The sequence below is a fragment of the Leptodactylus fuscus genome, chromosome 5, assembly GCF_031893055.1.
Source record: "Leptodactylus fuscus isolate aLepFus1 chromosome 5, aLepFus1.hap2, whole genome shotgun sequence".
NCBI lineage: Eukaryota > Metazoa > Chordata > Amphibia > Anura > Leptodactylidae > Leptodactylus > Leptodactylus fuscus.
Window position 1 is genome coordinate 96019983 of NC_134269.1, and position 27552 is coordinate 96047534.

General features: G+C 42.1%; 1 protein-coding gene across 2 annotated transcripts in view; it reads left to right on the forward strand.

Moving 5' to 3' along the window:
* Positions 1–17941, forward strand: part of SCAPER (S-phase cyclin A associated protein in the ER) — a 173799-nt gene extending 155858 nt beyond the window's left edge. For both annotated transcript variants that reach the window (XM_075273805.1, XM_075273806.1), the window contains exons 29-31: positions 13021–13212; positions 15670–15721; positions 17486–17941. In XM_075273805.1, coding sequence (XP_075129906.1) covers positions 13021–13212; positions 15670–15721; positions 17486–17574 — 333 coding nt within the window. In that variant the 3' untranslated portion in view covers positions 17575–17941. The remainder of the gene's footprint in view (positions 1–13020; positions 13213–15669; positions 15722–17485) is intronic.
* Positions 17942–27552: the final 9611 nt, after the last annotated feature.

The following is a 27552-nucleotide window of genomic DNA, read 5'->3' on the forward strand; positions in this document are numbered from 1 at the left end:
TAGGGCCCGCTTGATGTTGCGTGACACGTACTGGTGCAAGGCGGGGACGGCACAGCGGGAGAAGTAGTGACGACTAGGGACGGCATAGTGAGGTGCTGCACTTGCCATCAGGTCATGGAAGGCCTGAGTTTCCACAAGCCGGAACGGCAACATCTCCTGGGCCAGGAGTTTGGAGATGTGCACGTTTAAGGCTTGTGCATGGGGGTGGATAGCGCTGTATTTTTGCCTGCGCTCAAAAGTCTGGGAGATGGTGGGTTGCTGTGAAGAGGCGCATGATGGTACAGGAGAAGGAGCTGAGTCAGGAAAAGGGGAGGATGAGGGAGAAGTCTCCAAAGTGGTGGAGGCAGATGTGGAGGTTTCCTGGCTGCTGGTCTGGACTGCAGCACCAGCACTGACAACAGTGAGAGAGGCAGTGGCTGCAACGCTGGACGACAATTGTCCTGCGTTTGCTCTCTGCCACTGAGCCCAGTGCTTGCCTTCCAAATGACGGCGCATGCCAGTCGTTGTAAGGTTGCTCTTTTCAGAGCCCCTACTCAGTTTTGAGTTGCAGAGTGTGCAAACCGCAGTATATTTGTCCGCCGCACATGCATTAAAATAATTCCACACCACCGAAGACCGTGGCCTCGATGTGGGAGATTTTCTAGGCTGGCTACAAGAGGGAACATTTTGGGCCCTGGTGGCTGTGGCCTGGCTTCGGTGAAGCAGCTGTCCTCTGCCTCTAGACATGACTCTACCTCTAGCCACCCTCTTTGGTGCTGCACTTCCCTCCACATATACACTGCTCTCCCCGCTTGACATCCGCCCTGTCTAGGTTGGGTCAGTGTCCTCGTCGTCCACCACCTCTTCCAATTCCTCTGACGGCTCCTCCTCCTCTTGCACACCGCACATGGCAACAGGCTGCCCTGATGGTAACTGTGTCTCGTCATCGTCATCACTGAGGGCCGATTGCTGCTCAACAACAACAACAACAGGAGATAACGGATGCTCCAGTGTTTGTGCATCAGGACACAGCAACTCATCTGTAACCTCTGGTGATTCAGGACGTGGTGGGACAGAGAAAGGGACAGTGAATGGACCCGAAAACAGCTCCTGGGAGGTGGGAAAAGTGGGATTAGGTTGCTGGGAAGATTGGGCATGTTGTGAGGACGGAGCACCAGACTGTTGGGAGGAGGAGTTGAGGTAGAGGCTGACTGGCTGGTGGAGAATGCATGCTGAAAGCATTGTCCGCCAGCCATTGTAACACCTCTTCCTGATGCTCAGGCCTGGTTAGGGTTGTACCCTGCATCCTACTTAATGTGGCCATCAAGCCGGTTACTGTGGGGAAGCGCAATGTTTGCTGCTGTAGAGCAGTAGGCACAGTAGACGCTGTTGGTTGAGCGCAACCTTGCTCCACATCTGCATTTCCACGCCCCCGTCCTCGTCCCCGTCCCCTTGGGCTAGCCTTACACATTTTTTGATGTATACTAATGCCCTTTTTATGGTCTATACACCCCTGAGAAAATCTGTTTGTCACATATATACAAGAAGTAACTGCTGTGGATTCCTGCTATTTTGTGGGGACACCCCTGAGAAAGATAAGATGAGCACATCTGCACACAGCACCCCATGCCGTAGGATAAGATACGCGCGTCTGCTTACAGTTCCACACTCCAGAGGATTAGATACGCGCATCTGCACACAGTTGTACACGCCATAGGATTAGATACACGCGCCTGCACACAGTACCACATGCCGTAGGATTAGATACGCGCATCTGCACACAGTTCAACATACTGTAGGATTAGATTCGCGCCTCTTCACACAATACCACACAGGGAAGGATTAGATACGTGCGTCTGCACACAGTACCACATGCCAGAGAATTAGATACACGTCTCAGCACACAGTACCACTTGGGGAGGATTAGATACGCGCAACTGCACACAGTACCACATGCCAAAGGATTAGCTACGCGCATCTGCACACAGTTCTACACACCAGAGGATTAGATACATGCGTCTTCACATGATTCCACACACTGGAGGATTAGATACACTGCACACAATACCACAAGGGGGAAGATTAGATATGTGCCTCTGCACACAGCACCACATGTCAGAGGATTAGATATGTGCCTCTCCACACAATACCACATGCCGGAGGATTAGATACACGCCACTGCACACAATACCGCATAGGTGAGGATTACATATCTGCATCTGCACACAGTACCACATGGGGCAGGATTAGATACATGCCTCTGCACACAATACTACACACTAGAGAATTACATACGCATCTCAGCACACAGTACCACATGCCAGAGGATTAGATATGCGCATCTGCACACAGTTTCACTTTCCGGAGGATTAGATACGCGCCTCTTCACACAATACCACACGGGAGACGAATAGATACGCGCATCTGCACACAGTACCACACGCCGGAGGATTAGATATGTGCATCTGCACACAGTACCACACCAACAAGGATTAGATACTTGCGTCTAAACACAGTACTACACAGGGAAGGATTAGATACAGCTTTACTCCAGGTATCCATAACAACTGATCACAGGTTTTTCACTGATATCCAAAATGAGATACACATAATCACATGACACTTATGGAGATACACACAAACAACATACAAAATACACCAGTGCAAAATTGGACAATTCTTATGGGGCCACTACACAAACATAAAATGTAATATACCCGTGCGAAGCCGGGTCCTCCTGCTAGTACATATAAATATATATGCACTCATACATATATACACACACACGTATGTATAAACAATGAATGTATTGAGCTTACATAGGGTTGTGTTAGATTTGGATAAAGTTTTTCTGTAATAATTACTAAATGTGTAAAAAGATTCTTATACAATGTTTTTAATGTACTTTTCTGCATTGTGTGTGACCAAAATTCTAAAAAATATCTTTAACAAACATACCTGGTACCAAATGTTCCAGATCCCATCAGATATTTTCCCTTTTTCACTTGCTCACTAGTTCTTATATTGCATGTGAACACCTCTATAATAGACACACATCTGATTAAATACATTCTTCATACTTTATGCTGTCTTGTTCTACCAATAGTTAACTTCCTCTACTGCCTAAGATGTAATGGATCATGTCACAAGCTCTTGTCTCCCTCAATTACCTGCTGCTCTGGCTGTGTATGGCGTGCAGAGTTACCTAGAGGTGTTAACAATTTAATCCTTATTACCTGGCCTTTGTCACTTGCCAGAGGGGAGAAGTGATCTGGAACCAGTGGTATCACATCACTCCCAATATTGTGTTTCCAGCTCGAATGCTTTCAATATGTTTTATTTATAATTATGAACCATTCAGATGTGTCCAGAAACCTCCTGACATCACTATGAAATGCAGAGGATTTCTATGTCAGCCATGGTCTTCCACACAGATTTCTAGCACTGAATAAATTCTGTATCTGTGTATTTGCATTACTAGTATTAGGATTCATTACATACAGACACACAAACGGAATTTTCAGTAAAACTTATTTCCTGAAGAAATTGTAGTATCTTACCCCCAAAAAAACGTGTCATATATATACAGCAGGGAAAAATGCTGCAAGGATTGCATTTTTTCCGCAGAGTTTTCGTCTTCAGACTTTCAGTCTCTAATAAACCTATACAGAAAACGCTGGCATTTTCGTAGGTATAATTGACATTCTGCAATTTACAAACACGCAACAGTTTTTTTAAATCGCAGCACTTCCGCTGCAGATTTTTTTCTGCAATGTATGTATGAGATTATCCAGAGTCCCATCCACTTTGCAGTTACTATAATACGCAGTGTTTTTTTGGAACAGTGTTTCCAGCATGGCTAAAATGCTTCATATTTTCAACGAGGGGCCCCAGCCACAAAGTAGGAATGCTTTAAAAAAAAAAATGGAAATTTTAATGGTTTATTTTTGTCAATTATCAAAATTAAGAAATCTAAATCACGTCAATATTTGGTTTGGCCTTCCATCTATTCTTCTAGGTACACTTACACACAGCTTTTGAAGGCATTCAGCAGTGAGGTGGTTTAGAGCAACTCTTCTGTTAAAATATTACACCGTAGTTCTATCTCAAGTGGTTGGCATAACATTATTTGTAGGGTCCTATTTAGCTAGTTAATGCCTGCAGTGAACCCCATACTGACTATGTAGAGGGTTTCCAGTAATAAAATGTCTCCACCCTCTTCTCTTTCCCTGCTATCAACTGAAAAAAATGCCAACTATTAGTTTGTTGATCTTGTCTGTGATTAAGGTGCATTATGGACTCGGAGTGTGTTCTTAGCGTATTGTTCAAAAGCCTTGAAATCTTGTAAATCTCCTAGAATGAGGTTGCTTTCACTCCTTCTGGTTTCAATTTGAGGCGGCCATGGGTGTATACCTTTGATATACAGATTTCCAAGTTACTCTATATTGTCTTGACCTTCTGCATTCATTAACTCATTCGCTTGTATTTATAATAGTTCTTTCTTATATAGCATGTTTTATTGCCATTTTATATTTACAAGCATTTATATAGAATAGACATGTAAATATACATAGTAAAATATCCTATATTAACATAAAGAAAGAAGCTTTAAAAGGTGTCTGAGTTTTCATCAGAAGTTGAAACATGTGCCGGGTCTCGTTCTTTGGTTGTATAATCCTTCATACAGTGTCTCTCTTCAGTTTTTCTGCTGCTAGTAGTCCCATTATGGATGCATATTTTGCATCTGTCTGAAGTAGTGGGCTTGTATAATACAAAGCAGTCTGCCCCCCATCCATTATTACTACTACTGGTTTCTGCACATGTGATTCTACCAGAAGTAACTGTAAAATAGCAAACAAATAGCTGAGAAAAGCCCTAGTGACCATAATATAGGAGATGCAGGGACACTGGACTCCATATCGAAGTTATGATGCAGCTAAAAGATCCCTGACACAGAAAAAGAGAGAAATATGAGCAAAATCAGGAAAGCCACTTGCTGTCTATGACATCCCATCAGCAATAACACAAACAGCCTGACCAGTTTTTACAAGAAGTTTAAAAATATTACTGAACAGGTGGAAATCTGTAAGAAGATAATGTAAAAGGTTGAGATAAACATGGCTAGTTGTAAGTAGAAATGAAATTGGGCTCAAATTATGTCATTTTTTTAATGGAAATAATTTTAAGAATTCCCTCAATATCTTCTGATCCTAGACCAGGTGTCCTCTCTCAGTATGCATATTCTTGCCCATCCAACCTTTCTGTATACAACATAGAGTATAGTCAGCTGTTTACAATCTCAGACATATGCTATCTCCAGCCTTAGTTTTTCCAACCTGGAGATCCAGTGGGGATCATCGGTAATTATAGCATAAAAAAACTACCGCAGTACAGTTTTGATGATAGTCTCTAATCGCATCATGGGAACGTAGCTTTACCTTCTCTGCTTAGCACCTTTCCTAACAGTAGTACTGTGCTGCCATACTGTACTTTGACGTTAAGGTCAGGAGTGTACTTCACAGTTTGCAAGATGGGGCGTTTTTTCTTAATGTTCCACAACATCTGCAAGGAGTTTGTATTTTCTTCCCATGTTTGCGTGGATTTCCTACCATACTCCAAAGACATACTGATAGGGAAAAATGTACATTGCAAATCCTATATGGGGCTCACAATCTACATTAAAAAAAAAGCAATAGACCATAACATTTGTTTCTCAATAGTTGTCTGAAACTGGACAACCTCTATAAGTAGGTGTTGCCTGGAATATGCTTAACTTTATCTGAGACCCGCTTTACAAAACCATACATTGTTCTTTAGACTTGTTCCTATATTTTTTTTTCCAAAAGCTTACAATCGTTGTACAGCATAGTACTGTCCATATCTTATTTCCCTCAGTGATAATGTGTATAAAGTTGTATTTCTTTGCTGTTATTCATGATTGAAGTGAATATGGGAAGCCTAGTCAGTATAGTGTCCTATCCACTGTCCATGGATGCTACCAATATTACTATAGCCTGAGACTGAAGCAGAGAGCACTTGGCATCATTTATAGCTAAAAATCTTTATCCATCTCTACATGTAACCACTAAAGAAGATTGGCGCTTGAACTGAAACCAGGGAACATATTCATCTTCAGTTATGATAGTAACCCAGTTATTGCAGGCACCTTCAGTAGTTCCCACATATTACTATGATGTGTTCAATAAGTATAGATACCAGCCATTTTATGACCTGTGTGCTGTCCGACTAATGTGTAACTTTCTATATTGAGGCTATAATAGTCATTCCTGATATCAGTGTTTTTTTTAATTACAGCATTCATCTGTTTGACCCCCCTTTGCTTATTATAACATTTATTACGCTCTCTAGTCCATTTTTATTTTTTTTATTTATTTCTTAAAGTCTACTCTGTCTATAGTGATTTTCAATGGCCATCACATTACCTTTATACCAAGGAAGTACTTTGTGACAAAACTTATCATCTTGGCTGAAGATAGATGGTAGGGAGGTTTGCTCATGTGTTTTGATTAGCGTTTAGACATCCTGTATAAAGAGATGTTCACATTACCGATGACTTTTTTCCTACCATAAAAGTAAAAAAACATGATGAAAAAGGCTTCTGTTATTGTCCATTGCTCTCATCCTATGACAGATGAGTGTAGTGGACATTAATATGGGTAGTCTCACCCCTACCCTAACTATAATTATATCAGCAATGTGCACTGCAGTCACATTGTCAAGCACCATTGACCTAGTGGCATTGCCATTGTTAACAAGTCTAAAGTTAGCCCAGGTTCATTCTTGTCGGGGACTTTACAGAATGTACCACCTGTTATAGACTTTTTGCTTAGTAAGAGTTCATTTTTAATATAACTAGTAGCTTTATTTTCAGTATTACTTGTGCTTTGGTTTGTATTGATTTTTTATTAGCATTCAGCCATCTTTACTGTCCCTATTAACATTATAGAATTCCGATTAACAGAACAAGTTATCGGGAACCTGGTAGATAGTCTTTTGCATCACATAGGAACATGGATTGCATTATATTTGTATGATGACATGTATGTTCTAAAAATACACTTCTTAGGTCTTATTTTCAGTTTTTGGACTTGTTTTTAAAGTGAATAGTTGTTATTATTGTCGCTTCTCTTCTTAGTGGTGGTTATGGTGGTGCATTAAATATAGCCATCTATAATTACCTACTGTATGAGCAGCTGACGCTGAGTTCACACCAGCGCCTGAACTCCGTTTTCAGGTTTCCGTCTTCTGCATGCAGAAGACAGAAACCTGTCATGCTGAGTCCGGCCGTGAGCGCCGGTGAGCGTTTTATGCGCTCCGCGGCGAAACCATTTTTTTTAAACCAGACACAGAGTACTGCATGTCCGACTCTGTGTCCAGTTAAAAGAAACGGTTTTGCCGCGGAGTGCATAAAACGCTCACCGGCGCACATGGCCGGAGACTTTTCAAGCCCGTTCAAATGAGTGGGATTGAAACATGCCGGCAGGTTTCCGTCTCCTGCCCCTGTTTTGTGCAGGAAACAGAAACCTGCAGAACGGAGTACGGGCGCAGATGTGAACGAGCCCTAAGGCCACTAGTCAAGGTTGTGTAACTTACCACTGCTGCCACCCCTATGACTAGGTTGTGCTGGCAGAGGTGGAAAGTCCTTCCAGTCAGCAGCTCTTCTCATAAAGTCTTATGTTTATGTAATGACAGTCACCTCTATTACAAAAGTGTCTGACCTCTGCATAAGCAATGCCGCCGCTGCTACCTCTTGTGTCACCCCCTCTACCTCATAGATTGTAAGCTCTTGCGAACAGGGCCCTCAGTCCCATTGTGTGAAACGACTAATGTATCTTTCTGTCTGTATTTGAACCCTACAAATTGTACAGTGCTGCGGAATATGTTGGCGCTATATAAATAAAAATTATTATTATTATTATTATTATTATTATTATTCTACAAATAGTAGTGTACTTTTATAGATAACTATACCGAAAATCCTACTGTTGGATGTCAGTAGTACTTTACACTGCTAATTCACATGACTGATGTTACTAGGAAACTATTCTTGGTGATATTTGTTTATCAGCAATTTTATTTGTATTAAAATAATTCCATAGGCATGGTACATAATGGTGCCACCCTACAAACTTAGGCACGCCAGATCAGATTTGTTATCTAATGGAATAGTATGCTTTACTCACATTAGCATAGCTTGAATCAGAGAATCTATTTGCATGATCATATGAATATTCCAGACTTTCACATGTTTTTGTGTTTTTCTTTAAATTACAAAAGTTTTATAAAGAATTAAGGAAATGACAAGACAATAATGATTTATACTATGTGCATATTGGATTCTGTTGAACTTTAGAGACTGCAGAACCACATAGAGTTAAATTTTCTTAGTAGTTGGGATGGTTTTGCCTCTTTTATTTATCTGTAATATGATTGGAGTGCTTAAAGTAAGCTTCAGTTTCTTCAACGCTTGGTACACGTGTTTTTATGATAGCCACATTGTTGCTTTCTTTTTTGAACTGAAATATGGTAGGGCCATTTGGAAAACACGGGGTTAAGAGATCCATTTTGCTTAGAAGCTGATCTGGCGCCAATGATAAAACGTGGGTGTCCTACCTAACAGCCCCAGTGCCTACACCTAAAAGTCTGCCCCTCCCTCCATCAAGGTTAATGGGAGATGTTGATGAAAAGGTTTTCACAAAGCCTGACTAAGTGGCTATGAAATGTTAGGGATTGTGAATGTACTGTTCACTAATGCTGGGTATAGAAAACCCCTTGACATTTACTAGTTTAACCCCTTCGCTCCAGACGCTCTGGAGGGGTTTCTGAGGCCAAACAAAAGAAGTACTTCCATGTCACTTGTCATGGCTCTGAAGAAAAGGACCTTTACGAGAAGTTTTCATATAGACAAACTTCTGTCTTATCTGATCCTCCCCTCGCTCTTATGGCTTTATGACACACACATTCATTCCTTTGCACTTTCCATTGTATAGTTTAACAGAACTTTATTGGAACCTGGTTTGTGTAAGCTTCCAATTTTGTGTGTGAATGAAAATTTATATATTATTTTATAGAACTGTAAGATCTTCAAAGATGGTCATCAGGAGGTGGGGAGATCTTCTATAGCCCAATATGTTGACCACACATGAAAAAGAATATTTCAATATTGTTCTATTTGTTCAAGTACACTCAATCTTTTACTGTTTTTTCTGTAAAGGACTAAGGCTGTGTTTACATGGTGCTTCTTCACATAAGAACTGCATGCAGTTTATAATTTCAGTAATGAGTAGCACATGTTACTCTGCATTTCATCTCTATACTAACGGCCATTAAGCTGAAAGCCTCTGGTGTACTGGCACAGCAGATATGTGCTGCTCATAACTAGAATTGAAAACTCTATGTGCTTCTTAAGAGAATGTGTCACTGAAAATGGCATAACTGTTTAAGTTTTTTGATGATTTTATTTCTAATTTTCTATGTAACTATCTGTATTTTTTTTTAAAAAAAAGTCCACTTTCAGTTTGTCCATTAATACCTAATAGCAGCCTTGCATTTGTTAATTTTATAGGGTTTTTCAGTAACCTCATTTATATCACAAACATAACAGACAATATCACAATAGAAGTTCACACCTACAGATAACAGCCACAGTGACCCATCATTCCATCCACTACTAACAATAGATGATATTACAGTCTCTATCCTTCCTCTCCCTGCACAGCAGAAAACTCTCCATAGACCTCAATATGTTGGCTCCAGACTATTGCTGCCTATGGCCATAACTATGCTGTTAACACAGCAGAGGAGAAGCTCGGTCAACATGGCAGCCCCCGTGAACATGTAGAAAAAATAGAATTAAAAATCTACAATCAGAAAATAAAAACATTTGAAAAACTAATATATATATATATATATATATATATATATATATATATATTGTACCATATGCAATATGGCAATACATTCCTTATAAGAAAAAAGAGAGTCTGCTCTCCTGCATGTCTACTTTTTCATCAAAAGCTGGTAGGAATCTTATTTAAAACTAAAATAAAAACTACCATTTTAATAAGGACTGTGTTACTTTTTTGTACTACCATCCATTCTCACTTTCGTTGAATAAAGACTTACAGGAAAGTGGAGAACAGACATTATGTTGCGGAAAGAAGTAGGAAAGACAAAGTGAATATTTTGTAAGTTCTACGCTATGTTCACACTTTTTTTTGTGACAAATCTAGATTAGAATATAAATCCACATTTGTTTGTTTTTCCCCATGATATGCTACTTATGGATTTTACTTGTATTTGTATCTGTATTACTGTCAATTGAAGGTGAATAACAAACGTACCAATGTGAAATGTGTGGACAGTTATCAATCCCTTGACAATAACGGAAGGAAATGTAAGTGTAAAAAAACAGGTTTTTAGTAAATTGCTCTTTTGTGCCAAATAGGGTGTTTTTTTCCCTGGCATTTGAGGTGATAATGTCATAAATTGATTTTTTTTTTTTATTTTGAAGAAGCAGGCGTATAGGTCTATATATGCAATAAGAGACCAGTAATAGCAAATGATAAAACTCAGTTATGCTGTATAAAAATATAATGCTATTGCTGTCAATTCACAGTAAACACAACGTCTGTGCAATAGTTATAAGCCTACTCTGTTATTTTAGGTTGCTGCTTTCTCTACTTCATGTTAAATGAAAGGGTTAACCGATTTTTATTGTTTTCTATTGGCATAAGAATAAAATGTAAAATGACAATATTTTTAATAATGATTCTAGCCATGTTGCCTAACATTACAACACAGGACTATTTGTGTTCATCACAGCATGGTTTAGTATGTCCATCAATATCTGGCACTGATACAAGACTTGTCGATCTTTGCAGCTTTAGTTTCACAGCAATGATCGATTTGTCAGAGCGTGAGTAGATTTCAGAAGCCCAAGAAAATAGGGTAATCCATTAACACGTCATGGAGTGAGGCGTACAGCCAGAATACCCCACACCAGATATCAGGAGATCTATTTAGATCTGTTAGGATTCCATATACACTTCTACTTTACATTCTATATAGTAAAGCTGTTTACTCTCCATATGTAACAATCAAAATTGTAAGTATTGATGATTATGGTTTTTTGTTACTTTAATTCCAACCCATCTCCTAAAAATATAATTGTGACTAACAGGATGTCTTTAGACTACACCTTATGTGTGTGTATGAGGGCTTGCTGAGAGCACAGGAAGGGTATAGTCTTATCAAGATCCCACAATCTATTGTATCTGTGATAGTTACACTTGTGCATTGCTCTCCTGGGTGCAATAGAAAACCCGCAGCTAAACTTTTATAAATCTCTGTGTATCCCTGTCTCATAGTCTGTGCTTACAGTCCACACTATGTTCATTATGCAGGAAATGCTCCAGAAAATATTGCTGTTGTAAATGCTAAATTATTATTGCTGTTGTAAATGCAAAATTAGTATTGTTTTTATTATTATTGTTAAGAACAAATGTCTAGTTTTGTGTATTTTGTTATCTATTATATATGTGTGTCAAATATATATGTACTCGCTCTCTCTCTGTATATATATAATGCATCAATGTGATGTCATATCACGGATGACAACAAATATTTCTCCAATGACTTTTCATTGTTCTTTGTTGTCTTCTGTGATAAGATGTCACGCTGCAGAAGTTTACCCAATTGCAGTTTGGGTTAACTCTGCTACATTTGTACATTGATATTCTCTCTGTGCTTTACTATACTGTATTTTCTTCACTGTTTCTTCAAATGTTTTATCAGTTTACACATGGGAATTCAGATAAACATACCAAATGACATTAATGAAAATGCATGGGTAGGTGGACTTGGGTAGGGGGCACCACAATATTGTCACAAGATTCTGGTATAAATTAACCCAGTCAGGAGGAGGCTTAAAGGGGTATTCCCATGTACATAGTTATTTTTAAATTTGTAGATAATTAAAAGTTAAACATTTTTGCAGATATAAGTAATTCAACATTTTGCAGAGTTTTAAAGATTTTCTCTAAGTATCTTGTGGTCACAGTCTGTTGTCTTGATCGGTTGCCAGTGGATACGACCATGAATGCAGGAACTTTCTAAGGTCAGAAAATCTGCTATGATTTCCTTATTGTGGCCGGGATATCTTCTCATACATGTAGTGTCCCTGCCTGATAACCCAGCTACAATATGGAAATCGTAGTTGGGTTCCTGACAAGTCCCAGACCAGAGAAAGTTTCTCCATTTGTGGTCGTATCCATTGGCAACTGATCAAGATAGCAGACTGTCACCACTAAGAAGGTTAGAGGAAATCTTTAAAACTTTGCAGAATTTTTAATTACTTATATTTGCAAAAATTAACTTTTAAGTATCTGCAAATATAGATATCATTATGTACATGGGAATACCCCTTTAAGGATGAGAAAATTAGCTAACAGATCTATCCGAATGTGCCAGATCTGTGCCTAGCATGCACGTCTGTGATAAATGTGCCCATCTTTTGCCTGTCTCCTCCACACTTTTGCTGTTTTTGTGTTATTTCACTCATTATCATTTAATCTGCTGGTGCGTGTGGCTAGAACATGCGGTGTATGAGTATGAAATGTTGTGGTATGGGAAAAAGCATTATTCACATGCTGTGTAGTCCATATTACTAGGGAAATGTGCTGGGAATAAGTCAGCCTGTGTGTACAATATGTTAATGATTTGTTCATTATGAGAAGCTCAGCTGAAATGCGCTGTTTAGTTGTAATTGTGATCATGTCACCCATTCTTCCATAGGATGCAGTCAATGCATTCTTACTATATAGCTGATTACATAGAGGAGCTGAAGCAGAAAGGTAAATCAGGAGGAAGGGGTTTCTGTTAGAAGATCAGATACTGAATTTATACAATTATGTTGTTTTCAGAAATGTATTCCAGATGCTGAAAACTTGTAACTCTGTTGAGTAGGGTATGAAGAGTTTTATCAGTGGATATGCTGACTTGTTTTGTCAATTCTTTCAGGTCATTGTCCAGTCTGGCCGTCACCCCACTGTCCTTCAGAAACTCTGCCAGCTCCCCTTTCAGTATTTTAGTGACTCCCGGCTGGTTCGACTCCTATTTCCCACACTGATCTCCGCCTGCTACAACAACCCACAGAACAAACTGATTCTGGAACAGGAGTTAAGCTGTCAGCTGCTCGCCACGTTTATTCAGGTATGGAACTAGGACCTGGGTGGTTGGGAAAGAGCTCTTGAAGTACTGGTATGTCTTATGGGGGGATGTTTGAGAAAGGGACTTTGTGACAATGGAGGATTTAGGAGCTGCAGAATAAACTGAAACTATTGCAGAAGTCATGTGACGGTGAGTATACTGAATAAAGAAATATTAATGACACGTCATGTCTTTATACCTGTATAATAGCAGAGATGTGGACCTGCTTGTGTAATACGGCTGAAGTATTAATAGGATATGTATATTGTAATTATTCAATTAAGATTTCTTATTTTATAAACACAGCTTTGGACCAAGTGACAGGTAAAAATAGAATCTCCCTTTTTTATGAAAATAGATAAATTGATGATGATGACAGCCTCAGTGAGATTTATCATAAAATGACCTTAGCTAAGCCTGTCTTCGATATTCACATACACAGCATAGAATTAAATCCATATTTTTTGCTTAGATGCAAATATTATGGAACTTAACTAATGGTTATTGCTGACAATATGGAGATTTTTTTATTGTTTTGTTTGTTGTTCAATAATTTGTATCTTAATTGAAATAGTGAATGAGCTCGCAGAACGCTCAACACTGAAATGTAAGCATTGTATATGAACCAGTCACATACAGGTCTCAATGTGGTGTCTGAATATATTTTTCAGCATTTGTAAATAGCCAAAATAGTGTAGAAAAATTTAATTTTTACAGTGGAATTTACCAAAGACGATTCTTCAGTTAAAAATCTTTGCTGGTCTGCAAGTGTTTTATAGATATTATATTTTTCTTATTAAGAGTGTAGTGCAGATTGGTATATTTTTAATACCTTTAATTCTATTTTGTATTATGTTAATTTATTGGAGAAAATATTTTTTTAGATTTTTTTTTTTTATATATAAAGTACTTTTACAAATCTATCTTTATGTCATTGTCCACTGTTTGATTCTTGTAACTTTTCATATTGCTTATATTGTCACCTTGGGAAAGCTGCCATGTAGAAAATAACATTGTTACTGTCTTGGCACTGCCGAAGCACTTATTTTATTATGACAAGTTGTGTATCTTCGGTGGAACTTTAAACCAGAACCATCTCTTTCCTTTCTCTAGAAAATGATCTTGCCTGCTTGTATTTAACATATTATTAACTCTTTGTAGCATAACTAACCCATTTTTGTAATCTCCTCTCCGTGCTATATCTATCAAACCACAAAAGGTGATCAAAGGCTAAATATAATTAAATTTTTGACAGAGCATTAAGTCTGTAAAACATATGTGTTCTTTATCACTAGAAACACCCTGATATACGAGAAGAAAATGGCAGTGAATTCTAGGAACGTGAATTTGGAGTATGCTATATCAGATAGCAGCTGCTTTAGATATGGGAGAATTAACTTTTTTTTTTTTTTGCTATGTAATTATTATTGAAACTATTTAACCAGTGATTGTCCTTAATTTTATCATATCAAAGTTATTTTGTAATTGACTATTTTGTAGCCATACTTATCATTCATTTTGGGTATGTGATATACTACGGAAAATGCAGTAACATGTTTGACTCGATCATCATGACTTTCATCTTGCATTTTATTATGAGAAATGAAAAATAGACATCTGGACAATGTTAATTTCTTTAAGCTTATTGCACTGTACCTCCTATAAGGTCTCTGTAAGAGTCTAATTTTCAATGGATGACTTAAATGTTTCTATGTTGAAATACACATATAAATGACTGAAGGACTGGAATGTAAAGCACACTTGCATGTCCCTGCACAGATTGGTAGTGGATGAGTTAAGTGCAGACGGGAGCTGTGAGCTGTGTAATTCTCTGCTCTGCTCAGTTACTTTCTGGCCTCTAATCTTATAACCTATAAACACTGTGTCAAATTTGCTTATTTTTCATTGTACAGAGGAAGCGAGAGCTTGGATGCTTTCATCTGCCTAGTTCTCCATGTTTGCTGCTGCTGCTGCTAGGAAGTTGATGACTCCGTCTCTCTTCTGGCATATTAATATAGCTACATCTTTTTAAAAAGTTGCTCAAGCAAACTTTTCTAACAGTTTTGGAGTAGAGTGTAAGAGCTGTGACTTCTTCAAGAGCCACATGTTCGTTGTTTGGTCACTGTATTAACGTTGTGTAGTAATGATGGTGGTTGCATAAGGTTGTATTATCCAAGATTGTAATACAGAACTTGGATTTTGGATATAGGTTAGCAAAAATGGAAAAATGTCCATTAATGGAGGTAAGCTTAGAGTGCCATGCGGGGGTTGCTGTTTGGTTAGGGGATTTAGTCAATCTTGATTTCAAAAGTATAAACAAAAAGATTATGAGAAAGAAGCCTTTCAGCTCTTCTATGAACCAATGATGCCCAGTTCACTGTAAATTGAGAATTGTACCAGCGTGTAAGGATTGTAGCTGTTTGCCGCTCTACTAACCACTACATTGTCCTATTGTCTTAGGACTGTTTGCAAGGATCAAGTCATCCCGACAGTAAGACGTCTTTGCACAAAGGTAATGTAACCAAGGCTGGGAGATTGCAGCCATTCAGACATACAACTGTCTATCCTCCTGACCTTCAGACCAAGGAAATGGCTTGTTTTCAGAAGAAGTCATTGACAGCCCAAGCAGCATAATGAACATGGTGCTAATTCATTGTACATAATGACACTGAACAACTTCACAACAAAAGCCCTTTGAGAGCAAGCTTGTTCTTTTATTAGCAACAAAAGCAAGTTTACTCAAAGGCTATGTCTGCTATTGGAAATGGTTACTTACTAAACAAACCAGTATTATGGGAGCAGGTTAAATTACCTCCACATTACACACTGCCTGCAGGACACCGTACTACATAGAGACTGTGAACCTGACAATTAAAAGTGCTTGTTACACCCTCTGCGGGTGGTCCTATAGCCTTACCAGCGGTGCCCTTGTGAACTCTGGAGAAATGTGACAAACCTATGCAGTCACTTAAAAGAAACATGAAGGAAAAAAATAAAAGTGTGTAAATCAGTACAAAAAAAAGACTTAGACAGCTCTCAAACAGTGCTTCAGGCAAAATCTTGTCCAATGCAGATGTTAAATCCACTTCCAATAGAACCCAAAATTTTATTTTTCATACATTAAAAGACTTTGTACATCTAATAGAACTCATTCTCGGTTCCCACTCATATTAGAAGTAATAGACTGTACAAAAATACACCTAGCCTAAAGCCAATCTAGTGGCAAGACCACCTTTGTGTAGAAATATTACCTAGCTTAAATGTTAAGTATTTTGTCATCTATATATAACATCAATGTTATCTGGGTTTTCATAGATTTTCATATTAATGACCTATCCTCAGGAAGAGACTTTTGGGGATCCAGCTCTTGACACACCTACTGATCAGTGGATTGAAGGGGCTGCAGTGCTCATAGCTTCTTCATTGCATACCAGGCATGGGGGCACATTGTATAGTGTCTGTGCCAGATGCTACAGTTAAATCCCATTCTCTTGAATAGGACTGAATTGCAAAAGAAGCACGTGAACGGTGGACATGATGTCACATTCACTGAAAAAGAAACCACAGCTCACCCCAATGCTTAGCCCCTTTGAGCAATTGATCAGTGGGGGTACCTGTAGTCAGATCCCCACCGATCTTACATTGGCACAACATAAGATCATCATGCTCTTAGTACACAATACTTCCATGATTGATGCTCCTGAATGGTAGACTAACATTATACTGGATTCTAAAAGCAGTTAGTTGTCCAAGTATTATTGGTAATAGTAAAATTGGTAACAAAGCTACTTTTTGCAGCATGCACCTAATATTTACTGGGTAGCTGACCATACCCTTCTCCCTTTAAATGTCCACTTAATAAACTTCAGCTGACTATAGCGTTATATTATAGCACACCACAGAACATCCTATGCAAGGGCAATGACACTGGCTGTGAACTACAGTAGAGGAGCCTGTCTTCAATCCTATATAAACTCTGGGTGACCTCGGACATGGCCTCTTTATATCTCCATGGTCCCCTCACTAGGACCCTTCAGTGGATGGCATAGAAAAACAAACAAACCAATAGATGACTACCAGTCTGGAGCAGAATTTGTCTCCAGAGATGAATCTCTCCCAGTTTCTGATGTGTTTAGCAGGAGGTTGTATAAACATTGAAGAATAATCGGTCACCCCCACCTTACAGATATGTTGGTCGCACACTATCTGATGACTGTATCCATGCATTTATTGTCATATGTATAATAAGGCTTCTTCTCCTCTTTTGTCCCTTCAGATTACAGGCAGCAATATTTGGAATTCTCTTGCCGCTTTCCACGCCATTGCTGGGAGCCCTCACAACAATTTTTCTTGAAAAAGGACTAAGTTTATAATAGCCGTTTCTTTTAAGCATTTTAATATGGAAGAAGTGCTTATGGATAGTGGACGCTGAAAATGTACACAGAATTGTAATACTATGTAATTATATGCTGCGTGTAAAAATGCCTCCATAAGTTTAATGTGCACTATTTATATGTCCAGTGTGTAGATACTGTGTGATGTGAGAGTTTGCTGCATGCTAGGCTTGTCTTGGCCAATCCAGTTTTAATTTACTGCTCGCCACCAAAGGATTCTCATCTCGCGCGGATTCCTAGTGGGTTGTGGATCATTTGGCAGTGATCAGTAACTGTATTAAAATTAAGATGTATGTTATATATATATAAATATATATATCTTGCAATAAAATAACTTATTTTCCTCAGTGTGTGTCACTTCAGCTTCCAAATTAGATATAAAAAAATACATCTATATATAAAGAATAACACAAGTTTATCAGAAGAAGGATTGGACATGTTGAATTTGAGTGCCCAATCCTGTTGTTCTCAGGGAAGGTAAAAAGCCACCATGCACTTCCTTGTTGTTACATGCTTGCTCAGTTAGATGATGTCTGTCAGGTAATAGTACTCATTCTGCCAAAAGTAAAATTGGTCTGATATTGAGACCATATCTGGACCTCATCCGAGCTTTACTTTCTTGTCATGGAGATATGTCTCTCTTAAAATATTTAGGAGTGGTACATCTTTTATTCAGTTATTGCTGTTGTGTGTCTATAGCGCCAACATATTCCGCAACGCTTTACAGTGCTTTATCATTTATTCTCTGTTCCTAGTAGGACTCACAATCTAACTTTCATGTCTGTATATCTATGGAGTGTAGGAGGAAACCAGTGTATCTGGAGGAAATGAACATACAACCTTTATGCAGATGCTACCCTTGGTCAGATCTTCAAGAAGCATCACTACAGTAAATATAAACATATTATCAAATGTAGTGTGACAAGATTTCCTAGAAGACGTATGGTAATGCTTATAAATTAGATGTATAGTCATAAGGATTTCTATAGAATCTGTTCATCTACATTGCATCCCATGAGACGTAGCTGCAAATACACAAAAAGACAGATATTGGAATCAAATGTACAATGACTCTATATATTAGAACTTTCTCTGGAAAGGAGATAAGTGCAATGGCACAATGTGTTTTACATAGCAAAGGGAAAAATCCTTGTATGAACCAGCCATTAATCTTTGTGAAAATAGCAATATAAATGAAAATACGTTGCAAAAAGCTAAAGCAGCCCATACACATGAGATGGGCAGAGAGTTCAGGTGACAAGCATCTAATGTGTCTGAGGACTCCCCATCTCTCTCCAGATGTCAGGGAAAGTAGGGATCATGTAGTTGGATCCTTTTGTTCATAGAACATACTAGTGCATCTCAATAAATTACAATATCATCAAAAAGATGGTTTTTTAAGTAATTTAATTGAAAAAGTGAACCCCATATATTATATTGAGCCATTACAGAGAGAAATTTATCAAGTGTTTATTTCTGTTAATGTTGATGATTATGACTTATAGCCAAGAAAAACCCAAAAGTCATTATCTCAGAAAATTTGAATCCTACTAATATAAATGTGAAAGTTTGTGTGTTTAGATGTTTATTCCTCAATCACGCAAAAACGGCTGAACGGATTTGCATGAAATTTGCCACACACATAAATAGGAACCCCGATTAAAACATAGGCTACTCAGCGCCGCACCTCCCATGAGGCGACCTGAAGCGACCGCTTCAGGCGGCGCTATGCCAGGGCCCCGGGGAGGGCTGCATTTTTGCTCACCTAAACCAGTCCAGGACAAGCTGTCCTGGACTGGCTTAGCGTCACCGAGCGGTGGATTGGGGAGGCCGCTGGAGCAGCACTGCTCCAGCAGCCTCCACTCATGCTCAGGCAGAGAGCAGGTCCTCTCCGTGTCTGTTCTCTGCCTGCTAACGCCGCTAGGCCATGCCACCTCCACCCCCGCCGCTCCGGTCCGCCCCCTCCTCTCGGGGGAGGGGGGGCGACTTTCTGTCGTCCGCCTCGGGCGGCGAAACAGGCAGGTTCACCCCTGAGGCTACTTTTTATCCCGGTAAATGACGTCACTACACGACCGCAGTGAAGGAATTTAGGTTCACACAACACTAAAGGATCTTTGATGACGTCATCACAGGTCCTTGACCCATTCTCGGATAGGATCATGCTAGGCAGTGGGCGGAGCTACACATAATTTTGTGGGCGGAGCTATATAGAATGAAGCTGGACAGTGTGAAAGCTGAAGAAAATGGAGTCTTATGGAAGTTCAGGAGACTACAGAAAATGCAGGCTGTGTGAGGGCAAGAGGAGTATAGAGTTTTAGTGAGTACGATGGGCAATGTGTTGTTCTGCCTCTGATGGGGAAGGGGGGAGAACTTTGGTACATTTCAGCAACATCCGTTCAGCCCTTTGTAACACAGAAGCTGCTCAGACAGTCACATAACCAAACCCCTGTAATCACAATTGCCCGATGTAGCAGAGTTTAGGCAGCGCTGTAGCACACCTCTATAGGCTCTCCATATGCAAATATGTACATACAGCTGGAAATCCTACGCATATGCAATGATGTAGTAGAGCCGAGACGCGGGAGCAGGCTGATCGAACTGTGGCAAATTTCTGCAACATCCATTCAGCCATTTCCAACACAGAAGCTGCTCAGACACTGACATAAGAACATCCCTCTAATCCAAATGGCCAGATGTAGCAGAGCTTAGGCAGCGCTGTAGCACCGCTGAGTACACTCTCCATATGCAGAGATGTACATACAACTGAGTATGCTGCGCATATGCAGCGATGTAGCAGAGCCGAGATGCGGGAGCAGACGGATCATCCACAACAGCAATTGTCTAAATATAAGAGGCTCAGCGCCAACACCAGCCCGCAGACGAAGTCGCGGGCATATGCTAGTATTATATAAAACCAGCTATAAAAAATTATTTAACACAGAAATGTTGGACAAATGAAAAGTCTGTCCAGTAAATGCTCTCAATACTTGGTGGGGGCTCTTTTTGTATAAATGACTGCATCAATGCAGCAATGTGTCATGGAGGGATCAGGCTGTGACACTGCAGAGGTGTTATGGAAGCCCAGGTTGTATGATAGCAGCCTACAGCTCGTCTGCATTGTTGGGTCTGGAGTCTCTCATCTTCCTTTTGACAATACCCCATAGGTTCTCTATGGGGTTAAGGTCAGGCAAGTTTGCTGACCAATCAAGCACAGGAATACTGTGGTTATTAAACCAGGTCTTGGTACTTTAGGCAATGTGGACAGGTGCCAAATCCAAAATTCCATCTCCAAACAGCTTGTCAGCAGAGGGAAGCATGAAGTGCTCTAGAATTTCCTGGTAGATGGCTGCACTGACTTTGGTCTTGATAAAAGACAGTGGACTTATACCAGCAGATGACATGGCTCCCAAACCATCACTGATTGTGGAAACTTCACACTAGGCCTCAAGCAGCTTGGATTGTGTGCAGCAGCCTCTTCACTCTTCCTCCAGACTCTGGGACCTTCATTTACAATTGAAATGCAAAATTTACTATTATCTGAAAATACCTTTGACCTGTGAGCAGCAGTCCATAACTTTTTGATGAGATTCTAATTTATTGAGATGCACTATAAAGTCACATCTTGTAATTACCGTATAATGTCTTATTAAACAGAGGTTTTAGCTGTAGCTTATTGTGTATTTTGCATACTGATAATGCTTACATATTATTTGTTATTCGTATCTTACAACTTGTTTGGGCATATGGTATATCTTTAGGGTTTATATCAATTTAGGAATACTTGGCATTCCATAGGTTTTAGTTAAAGCTTGTTAGTTTATTATTGCTGGTCGTTGTAGTGCTGTTCATGATAAAAGCATTACAAATACATATATGGCAGGACTTAGTCTCATGGATGGAGGCAAGCATTTCAGTAAATTGGTTAGGCACAGGGGTGTAGCTATAGGGGTTGCAGAAGTAGCAGTCACTGGTCCTGAAAACTGAAGGAGCCTCAAAGATTCATCTGCCATATAAAATATATTGCTATTCTAAATGGCACATAGTATTTAGGGGCTCCAATGCAAAATATGTAATAGGGCCCCTAAATACTATGTGCCATTTAGAGCTTCAAGTTATGTCTCTGGTCAGGCACAAGAGAAGTTTGTCAGAGCTCAAGATATTGTGATGGTAAGTAGAGATGAGCGAACACTAAAATGTTCGAGGTTCGAAATTCGATTCGAACAGCCGCTCAATGTTCGTGTGTTCGAACGGGTTTCGAACCCCATTATAGTCTATGGGGAACAGATACTCGTTAAGGGGGAAACCCAAATCCGTGTCTGGAGGGTCACCAAGTCCACTATGACACCCCAGGAAATGATGCCAACACCTCTGGAATGACACTGGGACAGCAGGGGAAGCATGTCTGGGGGCATCTAACACACCAAAGACCCTCTATTACCCCAACATCACAGCCTAACAACTACACACTTTACACACTCAATACCACCTCTCTGACAGTAGGAAAACACCTTGAAACATGTGTATTTGGCACTTGCAGTGAGGAGAGCTTGTCACCAGCAGTGAATTTGGCCCTTGTAGTAAGTTGAGGTTGGCACCAACATTTGTTTTGAAAATCAGGGTGGATTGAGCCTCTAACCAGCAGAGTTTGGGCAAATTCATGGTGGAGGGAGCCTCTAAAAACCCCAGTTTGGACCAATTCATGGTGGAGGGAGCCTCTAACCAGCCCAGTTTGGGCAAATTCATGGTGGAGGGAGCCTCTAAAAAACCCAGTTTGGACCAATTCATGGTGGAGGGAGCCTCTAACCAGCCCAGTTTGGACCAATTAATGGTGGAGGGAGCCTCTAAACAGCCAAGTTTGGACCAATTAATGGTGGAGGGAGCCTCTAACCAGCCCAGTTTGGACCAATTAATGGTGGAGGGAGCCTCTAACCACCCCAGTTTGGACCAATTCATGGTGGAGGGAGCCTCTAACCAGCCCAGTTTGGACCAATTCATGGTGGAGGGAGCCTCTAAAAAACCCAGTTTGGACCAATTCATGGTGGAGGGAGCCTCTAAACAGCCCAGTTTGGGCAAATTCATGGTGGAGGGAGCCTCTAAAAAACCCAGTTTGGACCAATTCATGGTGGAGGGAGCCTCTAACCAGCCCAGTTTGGACCAATTAATGGTGGAGGGAGCCTCTAAACAGCCAAGTTTGGACCAATTCATGGTGGAGGGAGCCTCTAAAAAACCCAGTTTGGACCAATTCATGGTGGAGGGAGCCTCTAAACAGCCCAGTTTGGGCAAATTCATGGTGGAGGGAGCCTCTAAAAAACCCAGTTTGGACCAATTCATGGTGGAGGGAGCCTCTAACCAGCCCAGTTTGGACCAATTAATGGTGGAGGGAGCCTCTAAACAGCCAAGTTTGGACCAATTCATGGTGGAGGGAGCCTCTAAAAACCCCAGTTTGGACCAATTCATGGTGGAGGGAGCCTCTAACCAGCCCAGTTTGGACCAATTAATGGTGGAGGGAGCCTCTAACCACCCCAGTTTGGACCAATTCATGGTGGAGGGAGCCTCTAAAAACCCCAGTTTGGACCAATTCATGGTGGAGGGAGCCTCTAACCAGCCCAGTTTGGGCAAATTCATGGTGGAGGGAGCCTCTAAACAGCCCAGTTTGGGCAAATTCATGGTGGAGGGAGCCTCTAACCAGCCCAGTTTGGACCAATTAATGGTGGAGGGAGCCTCTAACCAGCCCAGTTTGGACCAATTAATGGTGGAGGGAGCCTCTAACCACCCCAGTTTGGACCAATTCATGGTGGAGGGAGCCTCTAAACAGCCCAGTTTGGGCAAATTCATGGTGGAGGGAGCCTCTAACCAGCCCAGTTTGGACCAATTAATGGTGGAGGGAGCCTCTAACCAGCCCAGTTTGGACCAATTAATGGTGGAGGGAGCCTCTAACCACCCCAGTTTGGACCAATTCATGGTGGAGGGAGCCTCTAAAAACCCCAGTTTGGACCAATTCATGGTGGAGGGAGCCTCTAACCAGCCCAGTTTGGGCAAATTCATGGTGGAGGGAGCCTCTAAACAGCCCAGTTTGGGCAAATTCATGGTGGAGGGAGCCTCTAACCAGCCCAGTTTGGACCAATTAATGGTGGAGGGAGCCTCTAACCAGCCCAGTTTGGACCAATTAATGGTGGAGGGAGCCTCTAACCACCCCAGTTTGGACCAATTCATGGTGGAGGGAGCCTCTAAACAGCCAAGTTTGGACCAATTCATGGTGGAGGGAGCCTCTAAAAACCCCAGTTTGGACCAATTCATGGTGGAGGGAGCCTCTAACCAGCCCAGTTTGGGCAAATTCATGGTGGAGGGAGCCTCTAAACAGCCCAGTTTGGGCAAATTCATGGTGGAGGGAGCCTCTAACCAGCCCAGTTTGGACCAATTAATGGTGGAGGGAGCCTCTAACCAGCCCAGTTTGGACCAATTAATGGTGGAGGGAGCCTCTAAACAGCCCAGTTTGGGCAAATTCATGGTGGAGGGAGCCTCTAAAAAACCCAGTTTGGACCAATTCATGGTGGAGGGAGCCTCTAACCAGCCCAGTTTGGACCAATTAATGGTGGAGGGAGCCTCTAAACAGCCAAGTTTGGACCAATTCATGGTGGAGGGAGCCTCTAAAAACCCCAGTTTGGACCAATTCATGGTGGAGGGAGCCTCTAACCAGCCCAGTTTGGACCAATTAATGGTGGAGGGAGCCTCTAACCACCCCAGTTTGGACCAATTCATGGTGGAGGGAGCCTCTAAAAACCCCAGTTTGGACCAATTCATGGTGGAGGGAGCCTCTAACCAGCCCAGTTTGGGCAAATTCATGGTGGAGGGAGCCTCTAAACAGCCCAGTTTGGGCAAATTCATGGTGGAGGGAGCCTCTAACCAGCCCAGTTTGGACCAATTAATGGTGGAGGGAGCCTCTAACCAGCCCAGTTTGGACCAATTAATGGTGGAGGGAGCCTCTAACCACCCCAGTTTGGACCAATTCATGGTGGAGGGAGCCTCTAAACAGCCCAGTTTGGGCAAATTCATGGTGGAGGGAGCCTCTAACCAGCCCAGTTTGGACCAATTAATGGTGGAGGGAGCCTCTAACCAGCCCAGTTTGGACCAATTAATGGTGGAGGGAGCCTCTAACCACCCCAGTTTGGACCAATTCATGGTGGAGGGAGCCTCTAAAAACCCCAGTTTGGACCAATTCATGGTGGAGGGAGCCTCTAACCAGCCCAGTTTGGGCAAATTCATGGTGGAGGGAGCCTCTAAACAGCCCAGTTTGGGCAAATTCATGGTGGAGGGAGCCTCTAACCAGCCCAGTTTGGACCAATTAATGGTGGAGGGAGCCTCTAACCAGCCCAGTTTGGACCAATTAATGGTGGAGGGAGCCTCTAACCACCCCAGTTTGGACCAATTCATGGTGGAGGGAGCCTCTAAACAGCCAAGTTTGGACCAATTCATGGTGGAGGGAGCCTCTAAAAACCCCAGTTTGGACCAATTCATGGTGGAGGGAGCCTCTAACCAGCCCAGTTTGGGCAAATTCATGGTGGAGGGAGCCTCTAAACAGCCCAGTTTGGGCAAATTCATGGTGGAGGGAGCCTCTAACCAGCCCAGTTTGGACCAATTAATGGTGGAGGGAGCCTCTAACCAGCCCAGTTTGGACCAATTAATGGTGGAGGGAGCCTCTAACCAGCCCAGTTTGGACCAATTAATGGTGGAGGGAGCCTCTAACCACCCCAGTTTGGACCAATTCATGGTGGAGGGAGCCTCTAAAAAACCCAGTTTGGACCAATTCATGGTGGAGGGAGCCTCTAAACAGCCCAGTTTGGGCAAATTCATGGTGGAGGGAGCCTCTAAACAGCCCAGTTTGGGCAAATTCATGGTGGAGGGAGCCTCTAACCAGCCCAGTTTGGACCAATTAATGGTGGAGGGAGCCTCTAACCAGCCCAGTTTGGACCAATTCATGGTGGAGGGAGCCTCTAAACAGCCCAGTTTGGGCAAATTCATGGTGGAAGGAGCCTCTAACCAGCAGAGTTGTGGGAAAGCAGGGTGGAGGGAGCCTCTAACCAGCAGAGTTGGTGGAAATCAGGGTGGAGGGAGCCTCTAACCAGCAGAGTTGGGGGAAATCATGTTGGAGGGAGCCTAGTATTAGCAGAATTGTGCAACGCTTATGGTGGATGAGTATGAGGATGCGGAGGAATTGGAGAGGTTGAGTACAGACATGGAGTTTCATGTTGGGGTGCTTTACACAGGTGGGCACAAAAATGAAGGCTCTATCCAGTGGTGGTTCATTTTTATCAAAGTGAGCCGGTCGGCACTCTCAGCTGACAGACGGGTGCGCTTGTCAGTGATGATGCCACCGGCTGCACTGAACACCCTCTCAGATAGGACGCTGGCGGCAGGACAGGACAGCACCTCCAAGGCATATAGGGCAAGTTCAAGCCACAGGTCCAACTTTGACACCCAATACGTGTAGGGCGCAGAGGGGTCGGAGAGGACAGGGCTGTGGTCGGAAAGGTATTCCCGCAACATGCGCCTATACTTCTCACGCCTGGTGACACTAGGACCCTCCGTGGCGGCACTTTGGCGAGGGGGTGCCATCAAGGTGTCCCAGACCTTAGACAGTGTGCCCCTCGTTTGTGTGGACCGGTGAGAACTTGGTTGCCTACTGGAGGAACTGCCCTCCCTGCCGCCACTGTCACATGCTGGAAACATCTCCATCATATTCTGCACCAATTGCCTGTGGCAAGCATTGATGCGATTGGCCCTCCCCTCTACCGGAATAAAAGACGAGATGTTGTTTTTATACCGGGGGTCAAGGATAGCAAAGATCCAGTACTGGTTGTCCTCCATGATTTTGACAATACGCTTGTCGGTTGTAAAGCACCCCAACATGAACTCAGCCATGTCTGCCACAGTGTTAGTTGGCATGACTCCTCTGGCCCCACCGGAAAGTTCAATCTCCATTTCCTCCTCATCCTCCATGTCTACCCATCCGCGCTGCAACAATGGGACGATTCGAAGTTGCCCGGAAGCCTCCTGTATCACCATCACATCATCGGACAACTCTTCTTCCTCCTCCTCCTCCTCCTCCTCCTCCATTAAACGCAGTGAAGCGGACAGATGTGTGGACCTACTCTCCAGCTGTGACGGATCGGATGCTATCCCTAACTCCTCTGTGTGATCTGAGTTATCCCTGATGTCAATCAGGGATTCTCTCAGAACACACAAGAGCGGGATTGTAAGGCTCACCATCGCATCCTCAGAGCTCACCCTCCTTGTGGACTCCTCAAAGACCCGTAGGATGTCACAAAGGTCTCTCATCCATGGCCACTCATGGATGTGAAACTGAGGCAGCTGACTTTGTGGCACCCTAGGGTTTTGTAGCTGGTATTCCATCAAAGGTCTCTGCTGCTCAACCACTCTATTCAACATCTGAAACGTTGAGTTCCAGCGTGTGGGGACGTCGCACAAAAGCCGGTGTTGTGGCACATGCAGGCGTTGCTGGAGAGATTTTAAGCTAGCAGCGGCTACTGTCGACTTGCGAAAGTGGGCGCACATGCGCCGCACTTTCACCAGTAGCTCTGGAACATTGGGGTAGCTCTTTAGGAAACGTTGCACCACTAGGTTGAAGACGTGGGCCAGGCATGGAACATGTTGGAGTCCGGCAAGCTCCAGAGCTGCTACCAGGTTCCGGCCGTTATCACAAACGACCATGCCTGGGCCCAGGTGCAGCGGCTCAAACCATATTGCCGTCTCATCGAGGAGGGCATCCCTCACCTCGGAGGCAGTGTGCTGTCTGTCCCCCAAGCTGATCAGCTTCAGCACAGCCTGCTGACGTCTACCAACGCCAGTGCTGCAACGTTTCCAACTCGTAGCTGGGGTCAATCTAACAGCGGAGGAGGAGGCGGTGGCGAAGGAGGAGGCGGTGGCGGAG